This window comes from Pseudophryne corroboree, chromosome 3 (genome assembly GCF_028390025.1).
Source record: "Pseudophryne corroboree isolate aPseCor3 chromosome 3, aPseCor3.hap2, whole genome shotgun sequence".
NCBI lineage: Eukaryota > Metazoa > Chordata > Amphibia > Anura > Myobatrachidae > Pseudophryne > Pseudophryne corroboree.
In genome coordinates this window covers 16,329,447-16,346,443 of record NC_086446.1, presented here as the reverse complement: position 1 = coordinate 16,346,443, position 16,997 = coordinate 16,329,447, and the positions used below count along the sequence as shown (strand labels likewise).

The 16,997-nt window shown below is 46.0% G+C and overlaps 1 protein-coding gene across 1 annotated transcript in view; it reads right to left on the bottom strand.

The window, feature by feature from the left end:
* LOC135057022 (zinc finger protein 585A-like) overlaps window positions 1-16,997 on the bottom strand; it is a 71,649-nt gene that overhangs the window by 43,198 nt on the left and 11,454 nt on the right. The window contains exon 7 of the mRNA XM_063962885.1: window positions 836-2,380. Within this exon, the coding sequence (XP_063818955.1) occupies window positions 836-2,380 (1,545 nt within the window). The remainder of the gene's footprint in view (window positions 1-835; window positions 2,381-16,997) is intronic.

The window sequence follows — 16,997 nt, the reverse complement described above, 5'->3', positions numbered from 1 at the left end:
GGCTATGTTCCTCAGATGAGGATCTGATTGTGGCTGATACCTGATGTTTAAGTGTCACTCCTCCACCATGATTCCGCACATGTGGGGTAATTCTGAGTTGATCGCAGCTTCAAGTTTGTTAGCAATTGGGCAAAACCATGTGCACTGCAGGGGAGGCAGATATAACATGTGCAGAGAGAGTTAGATTTGGGTGGGGTGTGTTCAATCTGCAATCTAAATTGCAGTGTAAAAATAAAGCAGCCAGTATTTACACTGCACAGAAACAAAATAACCCACCCAAATGTAACTCTCTCTGCAAATGTTATATCTGCCCCCCCCCCCCCCTGCAGTGCACATGGTTTTGCACAACTGCTAAAACATTTCCTGCTGCGATCAACTTGGAATTACCCCATGATCAGCATTTTGTAACTCTGAACCCCCAAGTGTAAGTCTGGTTGGTAGGCAAAGCTGAGCTGTAGACCTGCCTTTTGTCGTGAGCTTCTATCATATGGAACTGTTTCACTAGGACTGAGTCACAGCCAACTGGCATCACCCACACCTGGAGCTCAACTAGACATTTAGGATTGGTATTGGGTTCTCAGTACCCACAGCAAAAAACAGGTAATTGGCATAGCAGTGGTAAACGAGGACATGACGTCGGATTGTTTCCTCCTGTGGTAGCATGTATATTGCAAGAAGCATGGGAGATAGGATAAGAACCTTGAAGAACGTTACATGGCAATGATAAGTATACTCCAGAAGAATAAAATGGTTCCTCACCTGAGTGATGTCTATTGTGTGCGACAAGAGCCGATTTATTTCTCAGAACATGGAAATGGCCTCTCACCTATGTGACTTCTCTGATGTGTAACAAGTTGTGATTTCTGGGTAAAACATTTCCCACACTCAGAGCAAGAAAATGGCTTCTCACCTGTGTGACTTTTCTGGTGTATAACAAGAGCTGATTTGTATGTAAAACATTTCCCACACTCAGAACATGGAAATGGCTTCTCACCTGTGTGACTTCTCTGATGTGTAACAAGTTGTGATTTCTGGGTAAAACATTTCCCACATTCAGAGCAAGAAAATGGTTTCTCACCTGTGTGACTTCTCTGGTGTGTAACAAGATGTAATTTACTTATAAAACATTTCCCACATTCAGAACAGGAAAATGGCTTCTCACCTGTGTGACTACTCTGGTGTGTAACAAGAGCTGATTTGTATGTAAAACATTTCCCACACTCAGAACATGGAAATGGCTTCTCACCTGTGTGACTTCTCTGATGTGTAACAAGTTGTGATTTCTGGGTAAAACATTTCCGGCACTCAGAGCAAGAAAATGGCTTCTCACCTGTGTGACTTCTCTGATGTCTAACAAGATGTGATTTTTCTGCAAAACATTTCCCACACTCAGAGCAAGAAAATGGACTCTCACCTGTGTGACTTCTCTGATGTGTAACAAGATTTGATTTCTGGGTAAAACATTTCCCACACTCAGAGCAGGAAAATGGCTTCTCACCTGTGTGACTTCTCTGATGTTTAACAAGATCTGATTTGTATGGAAAACATTTCCCACACTCAGAACATAGAAATAGATTCTCACCTGTGTGACTTCTCTGATGTTTAACAAGATTTGATTTCAGGGTAAAACATTTCCCGCACTCAGAGCAAGAAAATGGCTTCTCACCTGTGTGACTCCTCTGATGTTTAACAAGATCTGATTTGTGTGGAAAACATTTCCCACACTCAGAATATAGAAATGGATTCTCCCCTGTGTGACTTCTCTCATGTGTAACAAGAGCCGATTTCTGTATAAAACTATTCCCACACTCAGAGCAAGAAAATGGCTTGTCACCTGTGTGAATTCTCTGATGTTTAACAAGATCTGATTTCTGTATAAAACATTTCCCACACTCAGAGCAAGAAAATGGCTTCTCACCTGTGTGAATTCTCTGATGTATAACAAGAGCTGATTTGTGTATAAAACATTTCCCACACTCAGAACAGGAATATAGTTTCTCACCTGTATGTATTCTCTTATGTATTACAAGACGTGATTTGTATGTAAAACTTTTCCCACACTCAGAACATTGAAATGGCCTCCCACCTGCCTTTGCTGGTTGATGGGTAATAAGGTTTGTGCTCTGTGTAAAACATTTGGCATCTATAGAACAGGGAAACCCTGTATCTACTCTCAGAGCTGTAACAGATGCTCCAATATCAGAGTGATCAGGAGAACATTTCCCAGGATCAGAGGGATCAGCTGATAGAGCTGGATGTATAATTGGGGTAATGGGGTTATCTCCTGGAGAATCCTGTCTACTGTCATTATCGTTTATTTCACAATCCGGGGATAACATTAGATGTCCTTCTGAGATATTCCTGCTTGTGTGTCCATCTGCTGGAAATAAAATACATTATGGAAATGTGACATTTTCTGTAACAATATTAATCTTGTAAACAATAGGAGAAGACGACTTTCTGGGACACTTAATTGTAAATGTGTGTGTATAATAAAACATTACTTTTACTGAAGGCTTTAAAATATTGTGTCTCAGACTATCATTGTGTCCACCGTCCTGAGAACACTCACAATAACAAATGTAATATTATAATAAGACTTATATATAGCTCTCTCTTGTACTGGTAACTAACCATGAAGTATAAATGGAGATGTAGTCACTCGCCAAGTCCTATGTCAGCACCAATGTAAAACTATGGATGGGGAACATATCGTATGAATTGGAGATTCTAGATGAACAATAACATCAGTCATATGAGCTAATATCAGAGAAATGTCTCCTAACCTTACTCCTGGAAGCATTGGTAAGGTAGCATTCCTCTATGTATGTGCTCATAAGCTGGTAAGTCTGTACATGTTACTCACCCTTATTTCTCTTACGTCCTAGAGGATGCTGGGGTTCCATTTAGCAACATGGGGTATAGACGGGTCCCTTGGGAGCCATGGGCACTTTAAGAGTTTAACAGTGTGGTCTGGCTCCTCCCTCTATGCCCCTCCTACCAGACTCAGTTTAGAAAATGTGCCCGGAGGAGCCAGTCACAGCTAAGGGAGCTCCTAGGAGTTTTTCTAGTTTTATTGTTTTTTAAGAGATTAGGTTACAGGAAGGCTGCTGGCAACAGCCTCCCTACTTCGTGGGACTTAGGGGGGGGGGGGAGTAGGAACCAACTCTTGAAGTTGAGGGTGCTGATCACAAGCCCACGAGGCGACTGCTCACTTCGGCAGCACGGCCGCCACCCCCTAACAGAGCCAGAAGAATGAAGAGTGGGGAGTACAGCGCCGGTGGCCCGGGAAGCGGGTCGCCGGCGGGAATGGCGGCACAAGGGTGGGAGCGCAGCTCTGACAGGCTGCGCTCCGGAAGGCTCAGCGGCACACTGTGTACGGCGCTGTGAGGGGCGTCCTGGGCCAGCGCAATCACCCTACACTGGTCAACTATAGCTATCAGGGGCTAATCCCACTGTTAGTTGATTATACTGGCCTGAGGTATTTTATAGCTAAGTGCGGGAGAACGCGCCATTACAGGGGGCGGGACTTCTCCTCAGAGTGGATATAGCACTCACCAGCACCATTTTCTCCCTGCAGATCACAGCATCAGAACGCTGACGGGGAGCACTGACCTCCACATAACTCCAGCTATCCTCTGCGGTACCAGGGTGTTATAGACAAGGGGGGAGTGTGTTTATATGTACAGTTTATCCTATTGTTACTCAGTCAGCGCCGGCAGTTTGTATTAATAACTGCCTACTGGGGCGCTGTGTGGCTGGCTCCTTATACTCTGTGTCTCTCTGAAGGTACTCTGTGGGAAACTGTGTCTGACATTTTCCTGTGTGTATGTGTGTGGATGTATATCTCACATTAACATGTCTAAGGACTCTGTATCTTGTGCTGCAGAGTGTGTATCTTCTCCTGAAGAGTCTATCCCATGTTTTCAGGACTGCAATGTAATTTCCCAGCCCTCTGAATCTGAACCCCCATGGGTGGATTCTATAAGGGGCATGATATCACAGATTTCATCTAGGATGTCATATAATGAGAAACAAACGCAGGTTTTGAGGAACTCTGTAGAGGTATTGCAGTGTTCAACTCCCACTACCTCACCTGGGACCCCTACTACATATCCAAAAAAGAGTGATCTTGCCCAGATAATACAAGATGACATGGATACCAACTGTGATACAGGGGACAGTGATGGGGATATGCGGGGGGGGGGGGGGGGAATTAATGATTGAGGCCATTAGGGACATTTTGCATATTACTGAGAAAGGTGGAGGCTTACTTTACTGACAATAAAAAATCCTCCCTTACCTTCCCTGCTTCAAAGGAGTAACACTCCTTGTTTGAAAAATCCTGGGAAAACCCAGAGATTCCAAAGAGGGTTCTCATTGCTTTTCCCTTCCCTAAAGAGGACAGGAAAAAGTGGGAAAACCCACCGATAGTTGACGCTTCTGTATCTCGGTTGTCTAAAAGGGTGGTTTTACCTGTCCCTGGGTTGACCGCTTTAAAAGAACCGGCTGACCGCAAGATTGAGACTACACTCAAATCACTATACACAGCTACAGGCGTAGCTTTAAGGCCCACCATTGCTTGTGTGTGGATTTCTAAAGCCATAGTAAAGTGGTCAGGCACATAACTAGAGGAATTAGATGCTATGGACAGGAGTGACATTGAATTGTTTTTACGTCACATACAGGATTCTGCAGGTTTTATGGTGGAGGCCATGAAGGACCTGGACTTGCTGAATGCAAGGGCTTCTTCCATTGCAGTCTCGGCACGCAGGGGACTCTGGCTGCGCCAATGGTCTGCCGATGCGGAATCCAAGAAAAGTGTGGAGAACCTACCCTTCACAGGTCAGGCTCTGTTTGGGGATGCATTGGATGCGTGGATCTCCACAGCAACTGCGGGTAAGTCAACCTTCATTCCCTCAGCCACACCGCCGACTAGGAAATCTTATCCTACGTCCACATTGCAGTCCATTTGGACAGCGAAAGTCAAAAAGTCCAAACCCCCTTCCACTTTCTTTAGAGGAAGTCGGGGAAAATCCAGAAAACCTGCACCAACAGGTTCCCAGGAACAGAAACCAGGTTCTGCTTCATCCAAGTCTTCAGCATGACGGTGGACCTCCCAGCCTGGTGAACGGGCAGGTGGGAGCGAGACTAAAAGATTTCAGTCATATCTGGGCATCCTCTTGCCTAGACCCCTGGGTCAAAGATATTGTTACCCAGGGGTACAAACTGGAATTTCAAGACCTCCCACCTCACAGATTCTTCAAATCAGGCTTACCAGCTTCACTGACAGAAAGTGCTATCCTACAGGAAGCCATTCAAAGACTGGGTTAAACAAATGTTATTGTTCCAGTTCCACCTCACCTAATGCACAAAGGTTATTACTCAAACCGGACGGTTCGGTAAGACCGATATTAAACCTAAAGTCATTAAACCCGTACTTGAGGGAATTCAAATTCAAGATGGAGTTTCTGAGAACGGTGATCTCAGGTCTGGAGGAGGGGGAATTCCTAGTAACCCTGGATATCAAGGATGCGTACCTTCACATTCCGATCTGGCCGCCTCACCAGGCTTCTCAGATATGCGCTGCTGGACTGTCACTATCAGTTCCAGGCACTGCCATTTGGCCTATCCACAGCACCAAGGGTGTTCACCAAGGTCATGGCAGAGATGATGCCACTCCTCCGCATGCAGGGAGTGAACAAATTTCCATATCTGGATGATCTGCTGATAAAACCATCTTCCAGCGAGAGGTTGTTGCAGAGTATAGCTCTCTCGACTGGACTACTCCAGGATCACGGGTGGATCCTGAACCTTCCAAAGTCACATTTGGAACCGACACGGAGACTGCAGTTCCTGGGTATGATATTCGACACGGAAGAGCAGAGGGTGTTTCTACTGGCGGAGAAAGTGTTGGTGATCCAATCAATGGTACGGGATGTCCTGAAGCCAACCTGGGTATCGGTTCATCAGTGCATTCACCTTCTGAGGAATATGGTAGCCTCCTACGAGGCTCTACAATACGGAAGATTCCATGCGAGGTCATTCCAACTGGATTTCCTAGACAAATGGTCGGGATCTCATCTTCACATGCACCAGCGGATACACCTGTCACCAAAAGCCAGAATTTAACTCCTCTGGTGGCTGCAAACTTCTCACCTACTCGAGAGCCGCAGGCTCGGGATTCAGAATTGGAACCTTCTAACCACGGATGCAAGTCTCAGAGGTTGGGGAGCAGTCACCCAAGGGGAAAACTTCCAAGGAAAGTGGTCAAGTATGGAATCCATCCTTCCGATGAACATTCTGGAAGTAAGGGCCATATACAACGGCCTTCTACAAGCGGCACATCTTCTGCAAGATCGGGCCATTCAGGTTCAGTCAGACAATGTAACGGCGGTGTCCTACATAAACCGACAGAGAGGAACGAAGAGCACAGCGGCGATGTCAGAGGTTACAAGAATCCTCCTCTGGGCAGAAAAGCACGCAATGGCACTGTCAGCAATCTTCATACTGGGAGTGGACAACTGGGAAGCGGACTTCCTCAGCAGATACGATCTCCATCCAGGAGAATGGGGCCTCCACCCAGAGGTGTTCGCAGAGGTAACAAGTCGATGGTGTGTACCTCAGATAGCCATGATGGCCTCCCACCTCAACAAGAAGCTTCGGAGGTACTGTTCCAGGTCGAGATACCCACAAGCAGTGGTGGTGGAAGCCCTGGTAACTCCGTGGGTGTTCCAATCGGTGTATGTGTTCCCTCCACTTCCACTCATCCCAAGGATTCTCAAACTAATAAAAAGAACAAGAGTTCAGGCGATCCTCATTGCTCCGGACTGGCCAAGACGGGGTTGGTACGCGGATCTTCTGGAATTACTGCTGGAGAATCCGAGGCCTCTTCCTCTTCGCGAGGACCTTCTGCTACAGGGGTCGTTCGCCTATCAAGACTTACCGCGGCTACGTTTGACGGCATGGAGGTTGAACGCAAGATCTTAGCTCGGAAGTGCATTACGAAAAAGGTCATTCCTACCCCAGTACAGGCTAGGAAGGGAGTAACGTCTAAACATTACCATCGGAATTGGAAAAAGTATGTGTCTTGGTGTGAATCCAAGTTATTTCCTATGGTGGAGTTTCAACTGGGATGGTTTCTCCTCTTTCTGCAAGCAGGCGTGAATGTGGGCCTACGCTTTGGCTCCATAAAGGTCCAGATTTCGGCCTTGTCCATTTTCTTCCAGAAACAATTGGCTGCCCTCTCTGAGGTTCAGACTTTCTTAAAAAGGGGTTCTGCACATCCAACCACCCTTTGTTCCTCCTACGGCACCTTGGGATCTTAATGTGGTGCTGCAGTTCCTGCAATTGGATTGGTTTGAGCCTTTACAGGAGGTGGACGTCAAGTTTCTTACTTGGAAGGGGGTCACACTGTTGGCATTGGCATGTGCTCGACGTGTGTCAGAATTGGGGGCATTGTCATGAAAGAGCCCCTACTTGATTTTCCATGAGGATAGAGCTGAGCTCAGAACGCGTCAGCAATTTCTTCCAAAGGTTGTATCAGCTTTTCATATCAACCAACCAATTGTGGTGCCAGTGGCTACCGACTCCTCAATCACCTCAAAGTCCTTGGATGTTGTGAGGGCATTGAAAATTTATTTGAAGAGAACTTCTCGTCACAGGAAGTCGGACGCTCTATTTGTCCTTTATGATCCCAACAAGGTTGGGTGTCCTGCTTCTAAGCAGACGATTTCTCGCTGGATCAGGTTTACTATCCAGCATGCTTATTCTACGGCAGGCCTGCAGTGTCCAAAAATCTACTCGTAAAGTGGGTTCTTCCTGCGCAGCTGCCTGGGGTGTCTCGGCTTTACAACTTTGCCGAGCAGCTACTTGGTCAGAGTCGAACACGTTTGCTAAGTTCTACAAGTTCAATACTTTGGCCTCTGAGGACCTAAAGTTTGGTCAATCTATTCTGCAGGAACCTCAGCACTCTCCCTCCCGTACTGGGAGCTTTGGTACATCCCCATGATACTAAATGGAACGCCCAGCATCCTCTAGGACGTAAGAGAAAATAGGATTTTAATTACCTACCGATAAAGCCTTTTCTCGTAGTCCGTAGAGGATGATGGGCGCCCGCCCGCCCAGTGCTTCGTTTTCCTGCATTGTTACTTGGTTAAGTACTGCATTGTTACTAGGTTTAGTACTGCATTGTTACTTGGTTAAGTATTGTTGTTCAGCCGTTGCTGAATTGTTTCAAGCTAGTTGGCTTGGCTTCTTTGCGTATGTGTGAGCTGGTGTAAATCTCACCACTATCTGTGTATTTCCTTCTCTTGAAGTATGTCCGTCTCCTCGGGCACAGTTTCTAGACCGAGTCTGGTAGGAGGGGCATAGAGGGAGGAGCCAGCCCACACTATTAAACTCTTAAAGTGCCCATGGCTCCCAAGGGACTCGTCTATACCCCATGGTACTAAATGGAACCCCAGCATCCTCTACGGACTACGAGAAAAGGATTTACTGGTACGTAATTAAAATCCTATTATAAGGTATATTGCTACAGCAGAGTAGGTGTGGAACAAGGTACTTTACATGCAATACACCATATAATACCCTGCAATCATCATACATCTCCTAGGTTACAGTCCACTCTTACACCCCCATCATCAGTGCCTTACCTCTATACTCTCATTAGTAATAAGGATGATGTGTGTACGGTACGATACAGAGAATTACATATCAGAATCTATACAGCTGCCGCCATACTTCTGCTTCTCATGTGTGTGCTTCTGAAAGCAGTGAACATCTGAGTGAGAGTGCAGGGAAGACAGCAGAGTCTGATGAGAAAGAGATTGGTTCTGCCTTTGCAGGGATGTACCAAACCTGTCACCCCTGTAAGTATATAAAATAATAAATAAGAGGGGCGTGGCCTGAGTCCATCCAGATGTGCTTTCTGGAGTTCTCCTCACTAAGTGGCTTCTTATCTACCCTACCTGATAGCTCTCAGCCACCGCTGGGACCAAGACCCAATCTATTAAGTCCCCCACTCGTCCTGCCTTAAAGCAGCTCGTTCAGCTCACTCTGGTCATTGTTCACTGCCGCAGCCTAGTGACGCCGCTGAAGCCTCGGGCTGTATTCTGGGGCTAAGTGCGCCCAGTCTTTCCTGCACGCTCCAGACACTTGACTTGGAGGCGCTTTTGCTCAGGCAGGAGCACTTGCTCTCCCGCTCACACAGGTGCACAGCTCCCGCTACTGCTGGGGACAAAACGGGCTGCCCACAGTCACCGGAGCCCGGCGGCGATATTGGGAAGTGAGGTGGCTGCCATTTTAAATCCTGGTTCCCAGCCATCGCATGCTTTGCCTTCTGCCTTCAATAAAATTAATATAAGCTGCTAAATAAGTGTCCTGACGGCTGAATCGGGGTCACTACACTAAATTGAAGCATTTGCCTGGAGGTGAAACTACCTTCTATGTATATGGTACCACTATAATCTACTTCCTCTCAGTCTACATGCAGAGCCCAGTATCAAGTATCGTCTGAGTACAGCTCATTACACTCTGATTACAACCTCACAGTATATTATTTTGTGGATTTATTCACTGAATATATTTTGCCATTTGTGTCTCTCTGTGCTGAGTACTTCACGTCTGTGATCACGCTGACCTCTAGTGGAATTTCTCGCTCATTACTGTGTTATTTGAGTTGCATTACATCATGGTTTACTTGATATTTGGGCTCGGATAGACCAGTCACCCAGACTAAGAATGTCATTTTGAATGGAGTCATCTTGATGTATCCTCCTGACAGCGTACTACTGCTCCTTTTATTTAGAGATTGTTGGTATTTTCCTATCTCTGAGAGGTCTGTCTCTTTGTAGCCAGCTTACCATGCCTTCAAAAAAGGTTAAAAGGTACCAAATCGGCCCCACCTATCCATCTCTTTGGTACCTCTAATTCAGGTGGTCCTTCTGAGACCGCTACAACATCATCTGCTTCTTCTTGTCAGTCGCACAGCCCAGCTGTAATGGCTGAAGACGTCTTAAGACACTCTAGATGGTCCTGTTACTCTACGCTCTATACATTCTATGTTATCTACATTAAAGGACTGAAATAACCTCAGAACTTAACTCTAATATTCAAGCTTTGAGGTCCGATATCAGTGAGATTGGCACTCGTACAGACTAAGATGAAAGAGATTGTTGCGTGTCACAAAGACCTGATTTCACCAAATGACACCCTTCAGGAAGACATGGTCTCTATTCGTGATAAAGTCATTGATTTAGAAGAATGCTCTCAGAGAAATAATATCAGAATAATGGGCATTCCGGATTCTGTTACAAATGCTGAGCTTTATGATTATGCCACGGACCTCATTCAGAAACTTTCACCGAAAGGCTTCTGCCGCGGACCTTCTTACTTATAGGATCCATAGACTCCCAAAGTCTAAACAGGCCCCTATCCAAGCACCGAGGGATACTCTGCTCAGGATCTGGATGATGAAGGGCTGCCCACCTTAATGTGCGGCTTACCTCCTTCATTGCCATTTGGCTGCGAGTTCCTCCCTGATGATTGAGGTACGCTACAGCCGTTGCATTGTTCAAGAGAATCTGAACCGGTTTTCCTTGAAGTATGTCATTTACCTGAGGAATGCCATATACAGTATATGGCCCGAAGTTCCAATATATTTATTGGCAGGCAACTTTCTTCCTTGGTCCACTGCACCTGGAAGCAGCACTTTTCTGACATGGCTCCCCAGCCCTGAAGACTGGCGTCCGTTATCAGAACCTCCCACTCCGAGATCCAAAAGGGTCGCCCTTTGTCTGTAGCCACCAGGCTAACGACCTCCGTACTTCCTGAGGAAAGACCATAGTCTGAGTTTTATCATCTGATGTAGCCCATTCCATCTGGAAAGAATCAGACGTTGAAGGGGCCTCTAGTGGAATTGAGCATATTCCACCCTGTCGAATGTTGACACCATAGATTCCATCACTACTACTCTTTGATTGTGTAGTAGCTACTGAATCCTTGTCTGTATTGTGGATATTCTGTTCAGAGGTAGAAAAAGTCTCAGAAGCCTGGAATACAATACAGCCCCCAGGTGCGTCATGCGTTGAGACGGAACCAGGGATGACCGCCCAATTTATGAGCCAGCCGTGGCTTTGTAAACAGCCTATTGTCAATTGCAGATGGCCCTGGAAAGTTTCCTGGGAATGAGCCAGGATTAACAGGTTGCCCAGGTATGGGAAAATTCTTGTCCCCAGACGACGGAGATAAGCCGCCATCACCACCATCATTTTGGTAAACACTCTTGGAGCTGTAGCCAGTCCAAACGGTAGGGCCTGAAACTGAAAATGTTGCCGGAGCATGGCAAACCTGAGATAGCACTGATGGAACGGTGCTATAGGTCAGGGATGGGGAACCTTCGGCCCTCCAGTTGTTGTTGAACTACACATACCAGCATGCCTTGCCACAGTTTTTGCTATTTGGCCATGCAAAAACTGATGAGGGGCATGATGGGATGTGTAGTTCAACAACATCTGGAGGGCCCAAAGTTCCCCATCCCTGCTATAGGTACACGCAGGTAAGCATCCTGGATATCTAGGGATACCATAAAATCCCCCGGCTCCACGTCCAAGATAATGGAACGTAAAGTCTCCATATGAAAACGAGGCACCCAAATGTACAGTGCATCCGGAAAGTAGGGAAAGATGAATGCAGCAATGTACAGAGGCTGATGGCTTATCTTCTGGTTTGGAAGAAGGCCCTCTGGTAGCCCAATGCTTTTTACTCTGTACAGACTTATCCGATCGGGACTGTTTGCCGTTACCCTTTCCTTTCACTTTTCCTTGGGTCCAAAAGGACTGAAAAGCTGGAAACCTAGGTTTAGACTTGTAGGTAGAAGGAAACTTCACTTTCTTAGAGTCTGCTTCTGACGCCAGAATATTGTTTAACTCTTTACCATAAAGAATATCTCCAGTAAAAGGCAAAGATTCTAGTCCTCTTTTGGACTCTGAGTCAGCCTTCCATGTACGTAGCCAGACAACTCTACATGCTGCTACTGCGGAGGCTGATGCTTGAGAAGCTATAGTACCCATATCCAAGGCTGCTTCTTCCATAAAAACAGCTGATTGTTTAATATGAGCAATATGGGACTTTTGTTCTCTGTACACCATTAGCAGATCGTCTTCTAATGCATCAGCCCAGGCCGCCACTGCTTTCACCATCCAGGCTGAAGCCAGGGCCGGCCTAACAACTGCCCCTGACAAGGAAAAAACAGTTATTAGAAAACTATTTTTCTATCTGTTACATCATTTAATGATGTTGAAGGCAGGGGTAATGTAGATTTACGCACCAACCGAATGACATGCGTATCTACTTTGGGAGCCACTTCCCTTTTCAAACAATCCCCATCCAGAAGAGGATAATGAGAATTCCATTTTTTAGGAATTCTGAACTTCTTATTGGGTGTGACGCAAGCATCTTGCATGATTTCCGTCAGCTGTTCTGTCTCCGGAAATTCAGTTCTGACCGTTTTGGGACATGTAAACACAGGTGCCTCCTCTAAGGATAGAATGGCTTTCATAGCACTAATTAGCTCAGGTATATCTACCAAGCTGGGACCTTCATCCTCATCCCTGTATACAGACCCAGAATGCGAGGAATCATCCTCATCCTCCGAAGTGTCCCCTTCTGAAACCTGTGTAGACTGTGAAGATGTTGTTTCATGTCAGTGTGATTTACTTTCCAGAGGCCTTTCAGCCTGTTTTTGTTGAAAGGCTGCAGATTCCTGGACTGGATCTGATAAGACCCAGGGAGAATGTTGCATGTAAGGGTTAATTTGTTAACATATCCCTGGTATGGGAGCTGGTATAATCCGCTCAGCAATATTGGATAATGTTTGTGTAAAAGAAGCCCATGGAGGTTCTGACAGAACCTGTGCCTGCCTTGGATTACTATGGAGGCTTTGGTGGAAGCTATAACACATAATCCATTTTGTACCAGATCTTGAGAGGTTAACCCTGCTTTGCATGACAAACATGATATCAATGTTGGTGCTGCTGTGGAGAGTGTATCCTCCTAACCCTTGCCTCTCTTAGACATGGCATTCACACACATGTATGGTGTTAACTACACAATTTGTGACCACATTCACTGTAAGCTTGCTAAAGTGATATACAATCCGATCCCTCTCTGCCTTGCACCAGCATTGAGGATATATAACACCCGCAAAACTGACAGATATACAGTAAAGGTCAGCAGCCACACTAGCAATCAGTCTGATCGTAGCAGCAAATTTGCTGCTAGGATCAGATCCGGATATTAGTACATGAAGCAGTGGATTGATATGCTGTAATTCAAGTCACAATCTGGTACGCAGTTTATTATTGGTGGGTGTGGGCACCCTGAAAAGAATTACTACACCATAGGCGCTTCTTCCTCTTCCTCACAGATTCTTTGACTATCTACCTAGTAGCAATTTGAGGAACTGAGCAGCCGCCCAAAGAAGTGGAGTGTGTGAGATTGAGGCTATAAACCCTACATTGGACTTCATGGAACCCTGTGGACTACATCAGGGTACAGAAATATTGGACTGGGAGAAGCGCACTGATCTATTCCTTTTTCAAACGATATATATATATATATATAATAAGAATTTACTCACCGGTTATTCTATTTCTCGTAGTCCGTAGTGGATACTGGGAACTCCGTAAGGACCATGGGGAATAGACGGGCTCCGCAGGAGACTGGGCACTCTAAGAAAGAATTAGGACTACTGGTGTGCACTGGCTCCTCCCTCTATGCCCCTCCTCCAGACCTCAGTTAGGGAAACTGTGCCCGGAAGAGCTGACACAATAAGGAAAGGATTTGGAATCCCGGGTAAGACTCATACCAGCCACACCAATCACACCGTACAACTCGTGATACTATACCCAGTTAACAGTATGAATAACAACTGAGCCTCACGAACAGATGGCTCATAACAATAACCCTTTAGTTAGGCAATAACTATATACAAGTATTGCAGACAATCCGCACTTGGGATGGGCGCCCAGCATCCACTACGGACTACGAGAAATAGAATTACCGGTGAGTAAATTCTTATTTTCTCCGACGTCCTAGTGGATGCTGGGAACTCCGTAAGGACCATGGGGATTATACCAAAGCTCCCAAACGGGCGGGAGAGTGCGGATGACTCTGCAGCACCGAATGAGCAAACTCAAGGTCCTCCTCAGCCAGGGTATCAAACTTGTAGAATTTTGCAAACGTGTTTGATCCCGACCAGGTAGCAGCTCGGCAAAGTTGTAAAGCCGAGACCCCTCGGGCAGCCGCCCAAGAAGAGCCCACCTTCCTAGTGGAATGGGCTTTGACTGATTTAGGATGCGGAAGTCCAGCCGCAGAATGTGCAAGTTGAATCGTGGAGCAGATCCAGCGAGCAATAGTCTGCTTAGAAGCAGGAGCACCCAACTTGTTGGGTGCATGCAGGATAAACAGCGAGTCAGTCTTTCTGACTCCAGCCGTCCTGGAAACATAGATTTTCAGGGCACGGACCACGTCCAGCAACTTGGAAGCCTCCAAGTCCCGAGTAGCCGCAGGCACCACAATAGGTTGGTTCAAATGAAACGCTGACACCACCTTAGGGAGGAATTGGGGACGCGTCCTCAATTCTGCTCTGTCCATATGGAAGATCAGATAGGGGCTTTTACAGGACAAAGCCGCTAATTCTGACACCTGCCTAGCCGAAGCCAAGGCCAAAAGCATGACCACTTTCCACGTGAGATATTTTAATTCCACGGTCTGAAGTGGCTCAAACCAATGTGATTTTAGGAAATCCAACACAACGTTGAGATCCCAAGGTGCCACTGGGGGCACAAAAGGGGGCTGAATATGCAGCACTCCCTTAACAAACGTCTGAACTTCAGGCAGTGAAGCCAGTTCTTTTTGAAAGAAAATAGACAGGGCTGAAATCTGGACTTTAATGGATCCCAATTTTAGGCCCATAGTCACTCCTGACTGTAGGAAGTGCAGAAATCGACCCAGCTGAAATTCTTCTGTGGGGGCCTTCATAGCCTCACACCAAGCAACATATTTTCGCCATATGCGGTGATAATGCTTTGCTGTCACATCTTTCCTAGCTTTTATTAGCGTAGGAATGACCTCAACCGGAATGCCCTTTTACATCAGGATCCGGCGTTCAACCGCCATGCCGTCAAACGCAGCCGCGGTAAGTCTTGGAACAGACAGGGCCCCTGCTGTAGCAGGTCCAGTCTGAGAGGCAGAGGCCAAGGGTCCTCTGAGATCATTTCTTGTAGTTCCGGGTACCAAGTCCTTCTTGGCCAATCCGGAACAATGAGTATAGTTCTTACTCCTCTTTTTCTTATTATCCTCAGCACCTTTGGTATGAGAGGAAGAGGAGGGAACACATAAACCGACTGGTACACCCACGGTGTCACTAGAGCGTCCACAGCTATCGCCTGAGGGTCCCTTGACCTGGCGCAATATCTGTTTAGCTTTTTGTTTAGGCGGGACGCCATCATGTCCACCTGTGGCCTTTCCCAACGGTTTACAATCAGTTGGAAGACTTCTGGATGAAGTCCCCACTCTCCCGGGTGGAGGTCGTGCCTGCTGAGGAAGTCTGCTTCCCAGTTGTCCACTCCCGGAATGAACACTGCCGACAGTGCTAACACGTGATTTTCCGCCCATCGGAGAATCCTTGTGGCTTCTGCCATCGCCATCCTGCTTCTTGTGCCGCCCTGTCGGTTTACATGGGCCAAATACTAAAAGAAAATTGGATCTCCTATCCACTGCGCTCTCCCACTATGCAAATTCGTGAAAAAGGGGAAAAACCTCTACTTATCTGAAGGAGTTGGTGTATTTTTCTTCCTCTCTTTCTATCCCACCTTCTTCACTTTAGGATTTAGTGTAACTAATGATAAGTGATATTATTCCAGAGGTCCCATATGAACAACCATGCAAGAGAAAATAAAACACAATCTAGTGTAATACCATCACATAAATCTCTTCATTAGATAAAAATGCAATATGGATCCTTATATTCAAATCTGAAAAAAATATGATCCACACATGTGTATAAAAAAATGCAAAATTTTTAATGCTAAAATGGTTTTCAATTAAACAGTGTGCTTCAGTCACATAGATGACACTTGTCCACTTTTACATCCAATAATATGTGAGGGTGGCTTCCTACCAGATTTGGGAATTTTGAAGTGCTTATAAAAAAGCTGTGCAGATGTTACAGCAGTCCCAGGAACAATCAGCCTCAGTGGTCAGCACCTCGTCCTTTCCTCTTCCGGTATGTTCGCCACAGCTCCTCACCCTCATCCAACGCGTTTCGATCAGTTCCGCTGATCTTTGTCAAGGCATATCCTGGTGGTCTCCTTTCCCAGCTATTTATACCCTCAGAACCATATGTTCCTAATTACTGGGAGGAGCCACTCTCACTTACAGTAAACACGATTTTTTACATTCATTCCATTGTCATCTCCTAATCTAACATCCAAACACTATTCTAAACAGCATCTCTTTAATTCATAATTAACTAAAAAACGAGTCATATAAAACGATTTATAGACATAAAACATAAAATATCGATGACCGGAAGTGCCCTGTGTGAACAGGAACAACTTCCGCCTATGCTCATACAAAGGTTCCACACCGCCAGGCGATGGAATCTGGTCCGTCCGCAATCGCGTCACTTCCTGACACGTGATCGATTAGTCACGTGATCGCGGCTTTCCGCATTAGTGTGGTTTCAGTCCCGTCAAACGGAGTGTCCGATCACATGATGCTGCATGCCCGGAAGTCCCGCAATCGCCATTTTTAAAAGTCCAAGAGAAACTTTAATGGACTGTCATCCTATCATTATACAGGGGCGGAAATATCTTCAGCGCCATATTGCTTCCTGGAAAAAACGGGAATTTGCCTTTTATTTCATAGCAATAGTTATATACAATAATCAAATATTCTTAATAGGAAATTACCATACCTACAGTTCACATCCC